This window comes from Perissodus microlepis, chromosome 1, assembly GCF_051167445.1.
Source record: "Perissodus microlepis isolate ML-2025 ecotype Zambia chromosome 1, ASM5116744v1, whole genome shotgun sequence".
Lineage (NCBI taxonomy): Eukaryota > Metazoa > Chordata > Actinopteri > Cichliformes > Cichlidae > Perissodus > Perissodus microlepis.
The window spans coordinates 24,036,559-24,053,479 of record NC_140461.1 but is presented as its reverse complement, the minus strand read 5'-3'; the positions used below and the strand labels follow the sequence as shown (position 1 = coordinate 24,053,479).

The 16,921-nt window shown below is 39.6% G+C and overlaps 2 protein-coding genes across 2 annotated transcripts in view; both read left to right on the top strand.

The window, feature by feature from the left end:
• Positions 1-3,432: 3,432 nt before the first annotated feature.
• Positions 3,433-10,771, top strand: LOC146393867 (ephrin-B2a-like). Its single transcript, XM_084936531.1, has 5 exons — positions 3,433-3,841; positions 4,507-4,790; positions 5,946-6,038; positions 8,793-8,909; positions 9,935-10,771. The coding sequence occupies exons 1-5, from the start codon at positions 3,480-3,482 to the stop codon at positions 10,285-10,287; spliced, it is 1,209 nt and encodes a 402-aa protein (XP_084792657.1). The 5' UTR covers positions 3,433-3,479; the 3' UTR covers positions 10,288-10,771.
• A 5,100-nt stretch (positions 10,772-15,871) lies between these two features.
• The window catches only part of gpc5a (glypican 5a), a 161,313-nt gene continuing 160,263 nt past the window's right edge, over positions 15,872-16,921 (top strand). The window contains exon 1 of the mRNA XM_084936506.1: positions 15,872-16,405. The gene's annotated coding sequence lies outside the window, so the exon portion shown is untranslated. The remainder of the gene's footprint in view (positions 16,406-16,921) is intronic.

The following is a 16,921-nucleotide window of genomic DNA, read 5'->3' as shown; positions in this document are numbered from 1 at the left end:
AAGTGGAAAAAGTACAATTTTAAAATGTGAGCATTACGGATGAATCAGCTCTGCTAGAGATGACAGCGGTTAAAGAGAAAGAGGAAGCCAGTTTCTCATCAAACAAACTAAACGGTTAAAGGTTCATTTTTATATTTCTGTTGATTTCACAGATCAGCTGAGAAATCTCGAAAATTTTGCTAACACGGACTGTAAATAGCTTAAGCTGTGTTGTGTATTTACTCTAAGTTGCATGACAAGAAAATAAAACCAATTACAAAGCATGTGAGACTTGTGTGCCTTAAATTTGTTTCAGGAAAAGCAAAAGTTGGACTTGTATGAATTGAATGTTTACATAAGAGAGAGAAAAAACATTTCAGAGTCTGCTTTCTCATGTTGAGGCTTAAATGAATTATAAATATGAAAGATGCTGCCTGCACTTTGAACACTTACAGCCCAGTCATGTCCCGACAGAGATGCAGACATCTCCGGGCAGTTCAGCCGTCACTTGTGGCGCTTCATAGCTGTGACAGAAGTCCTGTGTAATCTTTGTCATTAGCGCGGGCTCTCCTGAAAATCAGAGGATTAGAGTCTCGGGTGCAGAACGTACACATGACTTTAAAGAAGATCCACCATGTGCGTGATTTCTTGTACTCATTTGCATGAGGTTCTGTAGAAATACATCTGTTTTAGCAGTTCGTGGTCATCTTTATGTCCTGACCTCATTAAAGTCTGCGCATCCTGGATACAGCAGGTTCATTCGAGGTGATAGTGTGAGTCACAGCTTTCACTCCTTTACCCTTTCTACTCGTCACCACATCAGTGTTTCCCCTGAACCGCAACGTTCATGATCCTTCAAACCAGTACTTTCTTGTCCTGAGGTTCATTCTGCAAATAGTCCACTGAGAAGAATAGAAACTTGATTGTAGGATAAATGTCATTCTCTCGGTAGGACTTGCATAACTGACTTTTTTTTTGTTAAAGAAAGAGAAAAAATCCCCGATCTGCGTGTGGATGTTAGGAGGGGCGGTGGCTGAGATCTTCTCCGCTGGTGCTAAAGGGTTTTACCATTAATGTGCCGACCAAGCCGGAGTTTCACTTCTGCTGCACCACAGTCCACACGCTCGCAGAGATGTGGACATCAACAGCCAGTCATCAACAATTATGCTGCAATGCCATGTTAGACACACGGAAAGACTCGATGACAAGTTAAGAATGACACATTTTGCTTTTCATCCTAACTTCTAATTGCCTGAGAGGTCTCCGGCTGGCCGCCCTCTTTGTTTAACGTGGTCACAGGTTCAAACACTCACAGGTCAGATGAAACCGACCGCTAAGTCTCTCTGAGTGCAGAGAAGTCTTCAACTATGAACTCAGAGCAAGGCAACAAGTAAAACACACAAACAGAACAGGGTTTTTCCTGCCTCAGAACAGCTTCTGCTCTACATATGGTTAATTATAATGGTAATAAGAAGGCGTCTCTGTTAACTTAGTTAAAAGGAGTTTATGCATTATCCTGGTATTTTTGGCCTTTTTCTAAACAAAAAAAATTGTTTTAAACTTAAGTAAATTAAAGCCCGCTGTAAAAAAAGTACAGGTTGAAGATATTTATGTCACAGTCCTGGTAATTTTCCTTTGGCAAAAGGCCAAAACCCTCTTTGATGTGTGTGTTTAGATAAGTCAATAACGATGTCTGGTTTAGCAGACTTGGAGAAGCTCTGAGGTTAAACGAATACATTTCAGGTAAGAATAGATCATCACTGAAACAATTTGGTCATCAAAAACAGTCATTAGTTTGGTCCACTCTGTGGATTTCCCTCATTTGCATCATTTCTCGCTCGCTGCAGAGCACTGAGAGCGCGTCTGTGGCCGTCTGTGTGTTAACTTTTCATTAAGATGTGCAACACTGTTCCCCTAGAACAACTGTTCTATAGAACCGGGTGTATTTCTATTTCTTTCTCCAGGACTGCACCGAACGAGCAGCCCAACAACAAGAAAATAATTTGAGCGCTTCCATTTTTTCTTTGAAGCTTTTGTTAAAAAAATAGATATGGAGTAGTGCAAATTGCATAAATAAATAATATGTACACTATAAATCTAAGAAACACAGCTGCATGAAGATATAATACAAACATATGTTTGTGATGCAGCTGTGACCGTGAGAAGTGGCGAAAGATGCAGATCTGTGAAGATTCTGAGATCAAAAGCAGTCGTCTACATACACAATGTTACAACATTAGGATAATCACAAGAAGTCATAGCCTGTGCCTCAAACACAAAACGCACATTTTATAACATGCAACAGAAGAAACACGCCACACACTTACCATCAGACACTGAGTTTTAATGGACCAATGATTTTTCTTTCTTCTTTTTGCTTTCCAGAGACTTTTTTCTCTCAGTGTTCATAGCAAACAATGCCAGGTTATCACTGCTGTTTCTAGAGGACTAAGCACACAAGACGAACTGCGCTAGGGCTTATTGGTGTGACAGGATGTGTCACAAATATTCACACCAGTTTTTACAAGCCTACAAAAAGGTATCTTCTGCTCCCGTCCTCTGAGGCTTCCCAAGAGACAGGAGCTCATGAGAGCCGGTGATGGTCCCTCATTTAGTCTAGTGGAGCTCTACAAACACATTACGTCTGTATAAGTAGGTTCCTAAAGCTAAGAACCCAACAATCATTCTGTGACTGACTGACAGGAAGCACACATCAGGTCACAAGATCAACACAAGCTATGCCCCCTGGCCAATCAACAGTATGATAATCTAATTAATTAATTAAATTGTGTTTAATATTATTATTATTATTATTATTATTATTATTATAGAATATTAATGTATCCATGTGCTAATTATTATTACCATTATAATTAATATGCTACCCCAGATTCCTCATGGCCTGTGACGTAAGCACATAGCAGGCCACAGAAGGTGGAGTAAAAAAATTCTATTAAAATATTAAAATAAAATGTAAAAAAGCTTTAATTAAATGTAGATCTCCTGAAATAGTGACAAATTGTCAATCATACAAGACACAAATATGTTTCTAAAAAAACTAACGCTACACACTAAACGCTACAGATGACGTCCTTATAATATATAAATTAGTTCCAAACCGTTTTACAGCTGGTTTAGACCCTTAATATTTCCCAAACCCACTTTCAAGAAGAAGAAGAAGAAGAAGAAGAAAAAACAGATAAAGATCTGTGGTTACTATGAAACTTCTAGCTTCTGAGAAAAGTAAGCGCAATAATTTCTGGATTTTTTTTTATTATTATTATTATTATTTAATCGTCTGGAAAACAGCCAGACTTGGATTTCCCCAAAATGTGTTGAATACGCTTTTAAAAATGCGTTTTTTTATGGCTCGTGCATGTAACGCAATGTACAGTATGTTAATGTGAAAAAAATAAATAAATAAAAATTCACCAATCGATGTGCCCACCAGCCCCGGCTTTCTCTTACGCACGAGCCCGTATGGGCGGACTGGTCAGCTGATGGCTTTAAACGCTGCACACTCTCTCTGTCCTCAATACACGGATCTCGTCACACGAATTATTTTCCAGCCAATTACGCACAATGTGGAACATTTCAAACAGCCGCAGGAGGAAAACTCGCAACTTGGTGGGATTTCATTCGGGAACGTGTCCTTTGCGCGCACCTGGAGCAACCGGAGACATGCAGGGACAGCAAATTGTAGCCGGTTTATGATACCGAGCCTCCGTGTAGCCAGTCTCCGATTTCTTCCTGGGATGGGGAGCAGCGCATGGAGCTGCGGTGCCCTGTTCCTGCTGGCCATCGTTTGCTCATGCCGTGCCATCACTCTGGAGTCTATCCACTGGAGCAGCTCCAATGCCAAGTAAGTGGAGGAAACAGTTTTGCGATCAATACAACTTTCTGCTGTGGACTGACAGAAATCTGCTCAGTGACATTTTCCAGAAGTGATTTATAATGACTGAGAAGTAACTGATAACACAGAAGCACCGAACACTGCCAGGCTCCAGCTCCTCTCCTGTGTCAATTGAAACTAAACAGAATGATTTGTATTAATTAATGACTTTTTATCTTCGCCATGTTATTAGCTGTTGATGAAACCAATACATTTCTGCATGTGCTCTTCAGATATATACATAACACAAAAAAATCCCCTGAAGCATGGAATTGGGGAGCTTTAAAAATAGCTCCAGGGATTACTGTAGACTAATATTCCGTTGATCCACTTCATGATTGATCACCTAATCTTTTTTTCCTTTATGACTGCGCTGTTTGGTTTTTGGTTTGTTCCTCAGTCTAAACAAGCAATTTAAGACAAATTTCTGGTCTGATGTGAACAAATGAAAACCTGCAAGATCTTGTTGAAACGCTCTTATTTATATCACTGAAGTTAAAATGTGGCCACTTTATTATCCATCAAGTTCAAGCAGAGAATTTGCATAAAGTGAAGATGCTCCAGTCTCTGCTGGTTTAAGAGGATTTTTATGTTGTTGTTTTTTTAAAGTGTTGTGTTTGTCTCTTTTATTATAGGTTTACTCCTGGTCAGGGTCTCATCCTGTATCCACAGATAGGGGACAAGATGGACATTGTGTGCCCCAGGGCAGATGCTTCCTCTGGGGGAAAGGAGGAGTTCTACAGAGTCTTCCTGGTCTCGCGAAGTCAGCTGGAGAGCTGCACCATTGACCAGACTGACACGCCTCTGCTGAACTGCGACAAACCAAACCGTGATGTAAAGTTCACGTTCAAGTTTCAGGAATTCAGCCCCAACTTGTGGGGTCTGGAGTTCCTCAAGGGGAAGGACTATTACATAACCTGTGAGTGTTTTTTTGTGTCTGAAGCCATGGCTGCCAAACGTGTGGCACAGGTTCTAATTAAACTCAGTAGGATGGGGAAAAAAGCAGCTGGTTCCTACAGGTGGAACAGCCTTTAAATCCACGCTAGAAGCTGATTCCTTTTTCCTTCCCCTGCCCTCTCTGTCTCCTTCTCTCTCTCTGGGTAAAGAGGACGCCATCATCCTTGGCTCCCTCTCAATTTGTCAGTTTGCGTGAGAATCAAAGTAAAAAAAAAACCCGCACACACACAAAAAAACGTGGCCTCGTTATTGGACTGCCGTCGGTTAAACCAGCATCTTAAGAGGCAAGTGATGCATGAGATAGAGAGCAAGTCTGACCATGTAGCCTCACCCACCTCGCCACGGTCTGACAGCACACTTCGCTCTGGCAGGCCAGTGTGATTCCAAGGGCTTACATGCCCCAAATCACAGAAGGCTTTTACAGCATCAGGCAGATTTGATGGGAGCTTACATGGCAACGTGGCTTGTAGCCTGCGAGATGTTGTTATCTGACCTAAATGCTGCTAACAAGTATGTGTGTGAATGACAGGGGTGAGTGAGAGTTCCTGGTGTGTGTGTGTGTCTCATGCGAGTGTTGGTTATTGATTCAAAAGGATAGCTGCTAAAATATTCTCCATTCGTCTCATTTCCCGTGTTGCATCTTGAGATGCAATGCTTAGTCAGTTCACTGGTTAGTACATTCAGCAACATCACACTCAATTTCCAGTTTGCTGGCTTCACCTAACTGCAACTAATCCTCTCACTCTGTTCAGGTTTTCTTCAAGATGTTTTGGAGGTTAAGTATTTTGGGAGCATTACAGCTTTTTTTTTTTTGTTTTTTTTTAAAGAATATACACTAAAAAAATAAGTATCTTTTTGGTTCAGCCCTCACCGCATCTTCTGTAGCTTCTGTGGTGTTTTCACATGTGTGATTATCTGCTGTTTATAACATCACAGCTTGTGCTATGTGTGGCATTTTGTTGCATAAGTGATGCAACTTTTGGCAACTGACCCAACTTGTCTGCAAAGGAGTCGTCGCGTAATTATGCATTCCCTGATAATCGTTTATTATTTACACGAAACTTGGGGAAGGGAAGAAAAAAGTGTTTAATTTTTGCCTCCTCCCTGTGTTTATCAGCCACCTCCACGGGCTTCCTGCAGGGTCTGGATAACACTAATGGAGGGATGTGCAGGACCAAATCCATGAAGCTGGTGCTGAGAGTCGGCCAGAGTAAGAGCTTTGCTTTCACGTGTCTGTGCCGGCGCATGTGTGGATGAAATGAACACACACACAAACATATACATACACATGTAGTTATCTGACAGATAGAACCAGCTGTTTATTTCAGGTTATTACATATTTAAAGCAATAATATCATCTCCAGGCTTGAATTACTGAGTGGTCACATAATCCTGTGATCATCCATCAATTCTCTTGAAGAGAGATTTCTGTCATGAATTATTCCAAATCCTTAATTTAAGCCAGCACTAGCAGCTTAAAGCCATCGGTATTATCATGCATGTGATCATTTGAGACTGCCGTGGTATTTATTTTATTTATTTTTTGTCATATTAACATCACAATAACTGGTGGTTTAATTTGAGGATGCATCATTCTTTAAACACAACAGGCACACAGGTGTACGCTACCTGTCGACGCACTATTTATCAATTTTCAAGCCATACTCTCTAAATGAAGAAACTAGTGTTTATAGTGTGCTTGTTTGCTTCTTTAACTCCACATAATCACAGAAACATGACAGCTGCTGTTTCTGTGTGTTTTTCCAGAAACTTTAAAAGCTAAATAAATGAAAGGCCTAAAAAATAAATATTATTTTTTTGACCTCTGAAATGTGAAGTGGTATCTACATAAATAATTCAGGAGTTTGAGTTGAAGATGAAAAAAAAAAAAATCAGCATTTCGTGCATTTCTCCACTGATCATAACTGGAAATATGGGGCTGTTCTCCCGCTGTGTTTACTGGTGTAAACACATCTTTTTTTACAGCGACAGCAAATATTAATAAGTTCAATTTTTAGGTGTTATCGAGTTTTAATTTCTACATATATTAAAAGTCACAACGAGTCGTTGCAAGCGTCAGATTTTGAGTTATACGTTGAGCTTTTTAAATTGAACGTTTAATCGTGTTGTCATATTTTTTACGTTCACAGTAAATGTGCTGGCAGGAAATTTGAACATCAGTGATGAATGAATGAGACACTGAAGTGAAGCTTTAATGACTGCTGTTCAAACTAAGCTAACTAACACTCAAATATGCATGTAGTCCCAGTTAAGGTATAACATTTCATTTTTACTTTAGTATTTATTTTTATGTTTGAGCAAAGATCACAATATTTCTTTCCTGTATTTAGACGTTAAACTGTCACTTTTTAATGTTGGTATGTGGAAGCTTCTTTCTGCCACTTAATAAAAAATAAACTTTTAAAAAACTTCAACGTACCAACTCAAACATCTGAGAAAAACCTTGAAATTTCAAGTTACAGAGTTAAACTTTTGAGATGAGAACTAAAATGTTTGACTTTATGGATGTTCTTTTTTTTCCAAATGTTTTTTTTCCCCAGTGGCAGAAACAAGCTTCCATACTTTTATGTTTGTTGTTAAACCCAGTTCATTTGAAGGCTTGCACATTATCCCATAAATTGCCAAATTTTAAATTAAGAACTACACTTTTTGAAGGCTGAGAAACCTGAGAGGTTATTGGTGAAAGACGACTTTAGTTCCTTTTTAATAATATAAATTACTAATAAAGCAATGCAGATATTAAGAAAGAGTCCTTTATAAACCTTTTTCACACTATTTTAAGAAGAAAAAGTAGACAAATCCTTGTTACTATTGACCATGATGAAAGGTTTGCTCTAAACACGGAGCCCTGAATAATGTGATGGGTAACAAATTCACTTAAAAATGGCTTCTGTGCATCGATCCTGTGTTGCAGCCGAATACCCCAGAAAGCATACCTGCGATGCCTTTTATTATCTATATATATATATATATATATATATATATATATATATATATATAAAACAGCTGGGATTGGCTCCAGCAACCCTGACTTAGATAAGTGGAAGAGCATGGAGCCAACATCCTAATAGTAACTTGTAAGGATGGCGGCCCCAATACATAAGTGGCTGAAACTTCTCAAAAGTGTATTTAAGTACTTGATTGAATGGATTTAGTTACTTCTCACTGACAGAGAGTATCATAAAGGGAAATATAACCAATTAAAAACAAGACGGGGTTTCTTTTGATTACTTAATTGTTCTCATTTAATTCTATATTCTCAGACTTGATCACATTTCTAATGAACCACAGAGGAAAATCCGTAACTGTGAGACAGCTGGTCTTTTTCCAGAAAAGTCCCCCTGGAAAAACCAGAGGGAATTTTTTTTTTTTAAATGGCTCCATCTGATAAATTAAGGGCAAACCTGTACCACCGACCCTTACAGTGTATTGATCTAGAGGCTCTGTAGCGTTGCTACTGTGGTTTGGGTCTCCCTCAGCACCTTTATCCTCCAAAAAAAGAGTTTTTGAAAAATCCTCCAGCAGAGTTTCACAGAAAAGCCAGAGCATTAAAGTTTTTCCGGCAACATCTTAGTAAGACATTTTATGCTGTTTTTCTTCCTTTAATTTGTCACTCATATGTATATGTTATGTGTGAGTGGGTGGGTGGGGAAAAAAGGAGAACATGTTAGTGATGCTTTTCCTGTCAAGAAAAAAAAAGAAAATCGCAGCTGTGACACAAAACCCAGCTTTCTGTGGTCTGGCTGCGTTGAGAAAAAAACAAGTTTCGCTCTTTGTCTTGTGATTCCTTTTTATCTGAATGACTGTTGATCCGAAATCAATAAATAAATAGAAAGAAATTAGCTCTTTATTTAGATTCTGAATGAACCAATAAATCTCATTACAATAACCTGGAAGGTGTGAGGTTTGCAGCTTATATCAGTCTGTGTGGTTTTTATTCCAGATTCTTCAGATCCACCTTCAACACTTCAGGAGTCCCCCACCAGATTCCCACCTACACGACCAAAGTCCAAGGCCAAGGACGCCTCCACGAAAGAAGAGGATATAAAAAGTAAAGCTGGTATGAAGACAAACCAAAAATACAGCCTGGGGAATCATGTACAGCAGTATCATGGGTATTTCTAGCACACAGGAGCAGACTGTGCAAGCCTTACCTTTACCTGCCCTTTCACTTACCTTCCTTTTGTGCATTAATGTTGAGTTTCCCACACTTCTTCCTATCAGCCTACTTTTCTGACATGTCTCCCCAATGTGATGTTTGTGTAAAGTTGGTCAGAAAGTTCCTTTGTAAGTGCGCACGCGCCATTAGCGTGTTGCCTGCTGTAACCCTAATTTCCTTCGGGATTAATAAAGTATTCTGATTCTGATTCTGATATCAAAAGAACCCAATAATGTTCACAGATTTTTAATTAACCATTAAGTCTGTTTGCAATTTCTACCCCAGGACTCTTGTGTTCGCTTCAGTCCTCATGGGACAAAACTCTTCTGTAGGGCAGCTCCAGCAACACTGCTGAACAAATTGCAGTTTATTGAATAAATTTTTATGCTCTCAATAGTAAATAACTAACAATAAAACAACATTAGAAAGTGATTATAGTCTTTTTAGCTCATAAAAAAGCAAAATGAAGGCAACATTTAAACTACATATTGGCTCTTGATTGAAATATTTGAGTTGATTTGTGTAATTTGTTGTCGCTAACAACGATCGGTAGAAACCAAACTCATCAACCCTTAGAAGACTGGATTTGAAATTGTCTGAGCAGCCTTTTTATTCTGCTCTGACCCACTTCGTGATCATCGTGTGACTCCGCAGACGGACAGAAGAATAAAACAATGCCGCAAACTGTTCATCAAAATGACATTTCACTGAGTGATCATGAGTCTGTCGTGTGCCAAAAAAAGGGCCTGTGTTTTCTAACAGGGTGACACTTAAGATGAAGCATATTCTCTTGTGTCCAGCTTCAGCTGAGATTTTTCACGCTAACATGTACTGATCAGGCCGTGCCGGGGCATTAAGTGAGTGAAGTTGTTTTTAAACCTTTGTGTCTCTTGCCCCTTAAATTTTCTTTTTCTATCTTCTGACAGATGTGGGCTCGGAGACAGGACTCTTCACGTGGGTTGTCTCTGGCTGTGTGGTCCTGCTCGTGGTCATCATAGTTCTGTTGGCCGTGTTGTGGAGGCACCGTCACCGTCGCTGCGTCCCAGATGGGCAGCAGTCCGCCTCCGTGTCCCTCAACACTTTGGGCGTGCCGAAACGGGACAGCATCAGCAGTGACAACAATGGCTCGGACCGCAGCGACGTCGTCTTTCCTCTGCGGGCTTCCGACAGCATGATCTGCCGTCACTTTGAGCGCGTGAGCAGTGACTACGGGCCCCCTGTGTACATAGTTCAGGAGATAATGCCCCAGAGTCCCACCAACATCTACTACAAAGTCTAATGCTTGCTGCTCTGATGACACTTCTCTGCTGATATGAGGGTAATCATGAATCTCAGCTACTGAGGACAATCTGAGAGCTGTGCGCGGTCCAAAAAAAAAAAATACAGATAAAGAGCGAGAGCTCCTCAGTGAAGTGACAAGACAATCAGACAGCAAACTGGGGTCTTAACATATCATTGGTAGTTGTATCCAGTTTGTTTTTGTCAGATATGCTTGGAAATGGGGGAGGGATGTATTTATAAGAAATTCTTTATTACTGCCACCAACACGTGGCAACTTTAGATGTACAGTAAATGTGTATTTAATATTAATTTATTGATGAATTGGTTTAAGGAAAAGAGGGGGAAAAAGCTTAAAAACTGCACTGCAGAGCATTAAATTCATGAGCACTTTGAGGTTTTTCACAGCCGAAATGTGTTGACTTTGTTTGAACCGAAATGAAAGTCATGATTTTGTGGATTTTATTAAAATGAAAGTGTTTCAAGGGACTCCTCGCCCAGTCTTTGTGATCTGTTTCTACTTAAGGATTCAATCACGTGTGAACATCAGTTTAAAGGGAAAAGGTGTTTAACTTACTTTTAGGACACCGTAAAATAAAGTAAGTGTCTTCAGTTTCCCAAAGGGGAAGTGTTGTAAGTGTAAGTGTTGTAAACAAAAGGGTGATGTATGTGGTTAGATACTAATATTACACAGTGAATACAACAGCACTCCGATGTGTTAAATATAACCACTCAGTTATACTTCAAGTACTTTTATAGACTCCATCGCCTTAACAGAGCTTTTCTAGTCTTATTGATCACTCAGTGCTTTTACACTAAACTAAATTCACCCAATTCAACACTTACAGCTCTTTATTTATCAGACACACTCACGCTGATGGACATGCAAGCTGATCGAGCCACCGTTAGATTAGCAGACAGCTGGCTTTGCCCTACATCATGCTTTCATGCAAACAGTTGCTTTGGTAAAGTTAAGTTTAACCTTAAGCTGCTCTCTGAGTGGCTTTCAGGGGGAGGTGCTGGATGAATGAAATTAGGCTCTGAGCTTTTCTCATCATTAAACCTCTAATGGTGCTCCTGGGAAACTGACTTTCACTCTGGGGTAAACACCATCATTTAAAAAAAACAAAAAAAAACAAAACATGTTTTAGGGTTGAATAGACAAAAATGACATCATAGAAACTAGAGTTAGATGTAGTTTACTGGAAGCTGAAGAGATGGTTGTAGAATTAGAGTTAACAATTAGAAACTTTAATGGTATGAGTAGGGCTCAAAAGAAAAAATAAAAAGAGCCTAAATGTTAAAGCCAAATGGGAAAATAAGCACCTAATACTTACTCTCTACCAGTTTCCCCTCAGAGTTAATAACAGGTCGGCAGTTTTGCGTAATATCCCCGAGCTACGAAATGATCTGTAACAAAAAGAAAACGTATTTATTAAAAAAACCCACACTCAACATTCAATTGTGACTCTCGTCTCTCCCGTGGCGCTGTGCGAAGCATCGATTTGTGAACATGTTTCATGCTCCTTCAGCCACATCATGCTGCACATTTTCAACCTGCCAACTTCCATGAGCTTCCCCTCCACCGGGGACACCGTTGTCTCTGAAAGCACGATGCCATGCTAGAGGCTCGAGCTAAAATTAAACAGGTTCTCTATCAGCGCTGTGCAGTACTGCAGATTTTGGTATCAATCTGATACCAAGTCAATACAGGGCTGGCATTTCTGATACTGATGCGGCTTATGCAGGGAGAGCTGTGTGCCATCACACCTTTCAGCCTTTCATATATTTTGAAATGTTTTTTTTAAGACCTGGAATCTAAATGTGCCAGGCTACATGCTGAACTTAGAGGACAGAAACAAAGCATCGATCTTAATCCACGAGTATCGATCTAATACCAATACCAGCGTGAGTATCAATATCTTGATCCATTCACCATCTGCTTTTCTCTTCAGTAAAAAAACAAACAAAAATAAATAAATACATATCATGCTTTTCATATAATGTGGGTTTTTTGATAAAATATAGAGTATTTTGTCAAAAGAAACCTCCTTACTACACCACTTATATTTGGCTCGATACACACACTTTAATGAAGGCCTGCAGATGACAGGCGTGGACGGCCTTATTCTTTTCCTGCAGCAAAATTTAATTTCCCCTCCGGCAAGATGTGTATTTAAACTATCAGAGGGTGAATTAATAGAAAACGTGTCAAATATAACTTCATTATAACTTTCTATAATTGACTTCTTTAATAGACTCAGCATGGTCTAAACTACTCGTACTTGATGGGGATATCATCCTGACTATCTACCGGACTATAACGTTATAAGCCACGCTGCATTGGATCGCATTTGATTCATACCTCGGCTTGAACTACCTGATCCGGAGACTTAAAAAGAGAAATAACACGGCTCAGCTTGTGAATCTGACACACTGCAGAGTGTGGCCGTCGTCTGTCCATGTGTCCCTTCACCGTCACCCCCCTCCTCGCATGAAGCGATGCTCGCTTTTTAGAGATGTTTTTGTCCTGTGTGAAGCTCCGCAGCTGAATGGGCCGTGGTTGGGCGAGGTGAGTTCAGCTGACCTCAGGGTCACGCCGAGACAATGGTGGTCAGGCTTCTATGGGAAGAACAAAAAACAGAGGCCCCTGTGCTTATGGCCCCTGTTGTGGGCGGGGCTTTGGCTCTGGTAGGCCATTTTGGAAAGAAGAGGCCTTAAAGTGTCCATGCATCAGAGGGGATGTTTGGATCTCAGGCTTTAGTAGGACAAGTGGTGGCAGCGTGGTGCTGTAAGTTGTCCTTTCTATCGGTGAGGTCTCCTCTAAGAATTTATATCACACCAACACAGCCCCATTCCTTAATGCTTAAAGCATTTTTCCTATGCCTCTATCAAAAAATGATGATGTGTGATATGAAGAGTGTGCTGATGCCTTAATAAATCTTTAACTATTATTTGTGCAAAGAGTGCAGAGCTAGGAGCAGGGGTGGTGGTGGGGGTGGGTCGTTTAAGGAGAGTCGTAAGCTTTTATCTGACCCCATGGGACGATGTGAGGTCTACAACCTCCTTGTGTCCACCCACCCCCCACCTCACTTCCATATGCAGAGGAACTGGCTTTGTGTGGGGGGTTGGGGGTCATGACTGAGCGATCGCACTCCCACAGTGTGTCCCACCATGTGCTCAGAGAGGTGGAGAGGAGCAGCTATTCTGGTTTCAAATGTTTCCAGTTTACAGAGAGAATTAAAGCTCTAATGTAATACACAAACACACCGCCAGAAAAACTGGACTAAAACATGCACAACTTCCATTTTTTCTTCTCCAGTACAGCTCAAAGGCTCGAGCTTCATAGTGAATAGCTGGAATTTTCAAGTTGTAATAATCTGGTGGGCATGAATTCATTCGTTTACTTTGGGATGCAAAATGAAGAGAAACTCCAGGGATTGGAAGTGGTTACAGTTTCCTCTTACAGTTAAGCAGCAAATCATGTCATTATGGTACAGTTTTTAATTTGCTAGTTCCCTCTGCTGGCCAGCTTTTATACTGTACTGCGCTCACATGCATGTGTGCAGTTCAAAAGGTTTTTTGAAGAAATGCTGGGAAAAAAAACCCCCATGCTGCAGCAGCAGAATATACACCCTTCAAACACAAGCACATGTGCCTTCAAGCAATTAAAAAGAAAAGAATAGTAACAAACAAAGTGACAATGAGCTGCGATAAATCTTTAGCACTTTGCTCTGAAAGGTAAAAATCATTTTAATTTGCTTCAAACTTTATAATTTTCTTTAGTCCCAGTGAGGCTAATGAGCCAAAAGGAGTGTCAAATTTGAAAGTTTTCAAAGTTGACTGGCTTTGTCACTTGTTTCTATGTTGATTGAGCTTCTTTGTATAAGGAGTTCTTTGTCATTTATTTAACTGCATTTGCATGTTTACTTTATGAACAAAAGCCTCATTTGAATGTTAAAGCTGCAGCGGTAGAAGAAGGCGTGAAAAGGTTTACTGTTTCAGTAAATATACCAGTAAACACAGCGATGGATTAGCTTACCTCTGGGACTGCTAATAAATTATTGAAATTTGAAAGGTGACAAGATAGTTTGCACTTTGTTTTATATATTTTTTAAAAATTAAAAATAGCTTATGTGGAGTTAAAAAACAGCTTTTTCTGCAGTAGTAGCTTTAGAGTTTCAGTTGAAAATAAAAACACATTCCTCTCGAGTCAAAAGAAAATTACCACCATCAAATAAAAGGTACAATTATATTTAAGATTTAGTTTCATGCATGTACAAATTTAATCAATTAAAATGACAAAACATCAGGTTTTGGAAGCTCATCCACTTCACATAAATTTCTCTGGTGCACAGGCTATACACAAAGCGTTTGAGCAATTCTATAAATTCACATATTTAAACAAAACAGCTGTTAAAGTCCTTAGAAAGCTTTAAACTGCCTGCAGAAAACATGCCGAGTAAAGGCCATGAATCATTATTATTTTTTATTTCTGTATTTATTTTTTTATGTAGCACCAGACCTTCCTGATGTGGTTTGGTGCCTTTGGCTGTAAAGTCTCTTAATTATCTTTGAAATCTGAGAAGAAAGCGAGGCCTGGGTGCAACATATTCCGAGCTCTCTATGAGCAATAAAATTTAATGAATCTTTGCAACTTCATTTTTTTAAAGTAGCTAAAATTTTGCTTTGAACTATATAGAATAGAAAAGGAACACAAACATCAGTGGGTCTTTTTGTTTTTTCCACAGCAGATATTTATTCTTGAGAAGCTCAGGTGCTGCTGATAACACTAACAAAGGCTGTGCTCCATTCAAATGCAAAAGTGCTTAACTTCATTCATGCTTTACACCTGTGCATCTCCTGCTGTGACAGTCACAGAGTCAGCTGTCAAACAGCCACACTGTCTTAGTTAGACATGCAAACTTCACACAGCTTTCATCTTATGTCTAACTTGCAGTCTGATTAACTAATAACTGCATCAAAAGCTTATTTTACTTGTTAAAAACTGTGTTTACAATTTCCAACACGTAAAAACAATTTTTTTCCTTTTCAAACCCAACTTAAAAAAATGTACAAGCCTTTTCTGATTATTTCAATAATGTTTTATGTTCTTTTATTTAAACATTTTTAACTACATAAATTACTTACACAAAAAACAAGCAATAAATAAATATTTCTTCCTATTGTTGGAGTGAAAAATAACTTTTAGCTTTTATGATGACTTTGTTTATATATTTTTGTTGTTTGTTGTTGTTAGTTTACATTGGATGCTGGCCAAATTACTGAAAATATATAAAGATTTATAACTTGCCAAGTTAATTAATTATCAGCAAATCTGTAAGCTTTGTAAACATATTTTAGATTTTCTTCGGAAAATAGTAAAAAAAAAAAATGTATGTATTAGTGGTAGTGATAGAATATTTTTTTGTTACACATGTGGCTGAAAGTCGGTGTATGTTAAAAATAATAACCTGCAGGCTAATCTTAATGAGTTGTGAATCAGCAACAGGTTAATTAGTTTTGTTTTTCTGCTGTTTTTTGCACGTGACTAAATTCAATCAGCACGAATTACTTTTGCTATCCAGCTCCGTTATCTTTGCTCAAATGAGTCCAGGGTGGAAGATTATAGGTGTTTTGGTTATAAATGTGAAACTCGAACGTCCACAGAGAAGCTGTTTTTCCGCTATGCGTGCATTTAATTTTCAATAAATAGGTGCTGAAAGCCGCTGTGATCGCCGACTGTTTCCCTCTTTTTCCTCTGGAGAGGTGGAGGCTGTTTGGTTGGAGATATGGGTCGGAAGTACCGTAGTTTATGTATGCTAATAGGGGAGTTGGGGGTTGTAGCTAGATATTTACGTTCAGTGGGAGACGCCCTTCATTCACCCACATGGTTACCAACGGGTCGTCTTCGCGCCACTTTCCTAAGCTCGCTATCATTTTAAGCAGTGTAACTGGGCTATAAATTGACCCGCAATCGGCTCGGATTTCACTTCACGTCTCGTTGTGTCCGCCGTTTGAAAAGTTTGCGGGATAGTTGTGTATTTATTCGTCTCTTTTGTCGGTGAGAGACTACACGGCAGCCCAAGCAAGTGAGCGAAGATGGTGGATTTCGGCTGGTGAGTGTCTACCGAGCGCATGTTTATCGGCAAGGAAGTCGGATTTAGGGTTATTTTTTAAATCTCGGTTTTGGTGAATGAAACTCTAAGCTGTGCGCATTACGCTTATTTTTACGCGTCTTTTGTTATCGTGCTGGCGGCGAGATCCAAACATTAACGCGTAAATGAAAATATTGGCCATGAAAACAGTGTAACGTGAGGCGCATGGCATCCTCGGCTCCACCATTGAGGGAATGAGGGAGATTTGAAAAGCTGTACGGAGCTCTCCCCGCTGCGTTTTAGCAACTAGTTGGGGAAAAATACCAGGTCTCCTGTTAATAAACGATGAGTTTATATCGACACACTGATTCAACGTGTGAAAAGTTAGTTTTTAAATCTGGACAATTGGCTGCTCGCTCTCGAGTGCAGTGGTGTGTGAGTTAAAGTGCCCCCCAGAACAAAGCAGCAGCACATGGGGCAGTTCTAGGCCGCGCGTTTTAGCTTGGCTAGCGTAGCCTAGCCGCACTAATGTAAGAG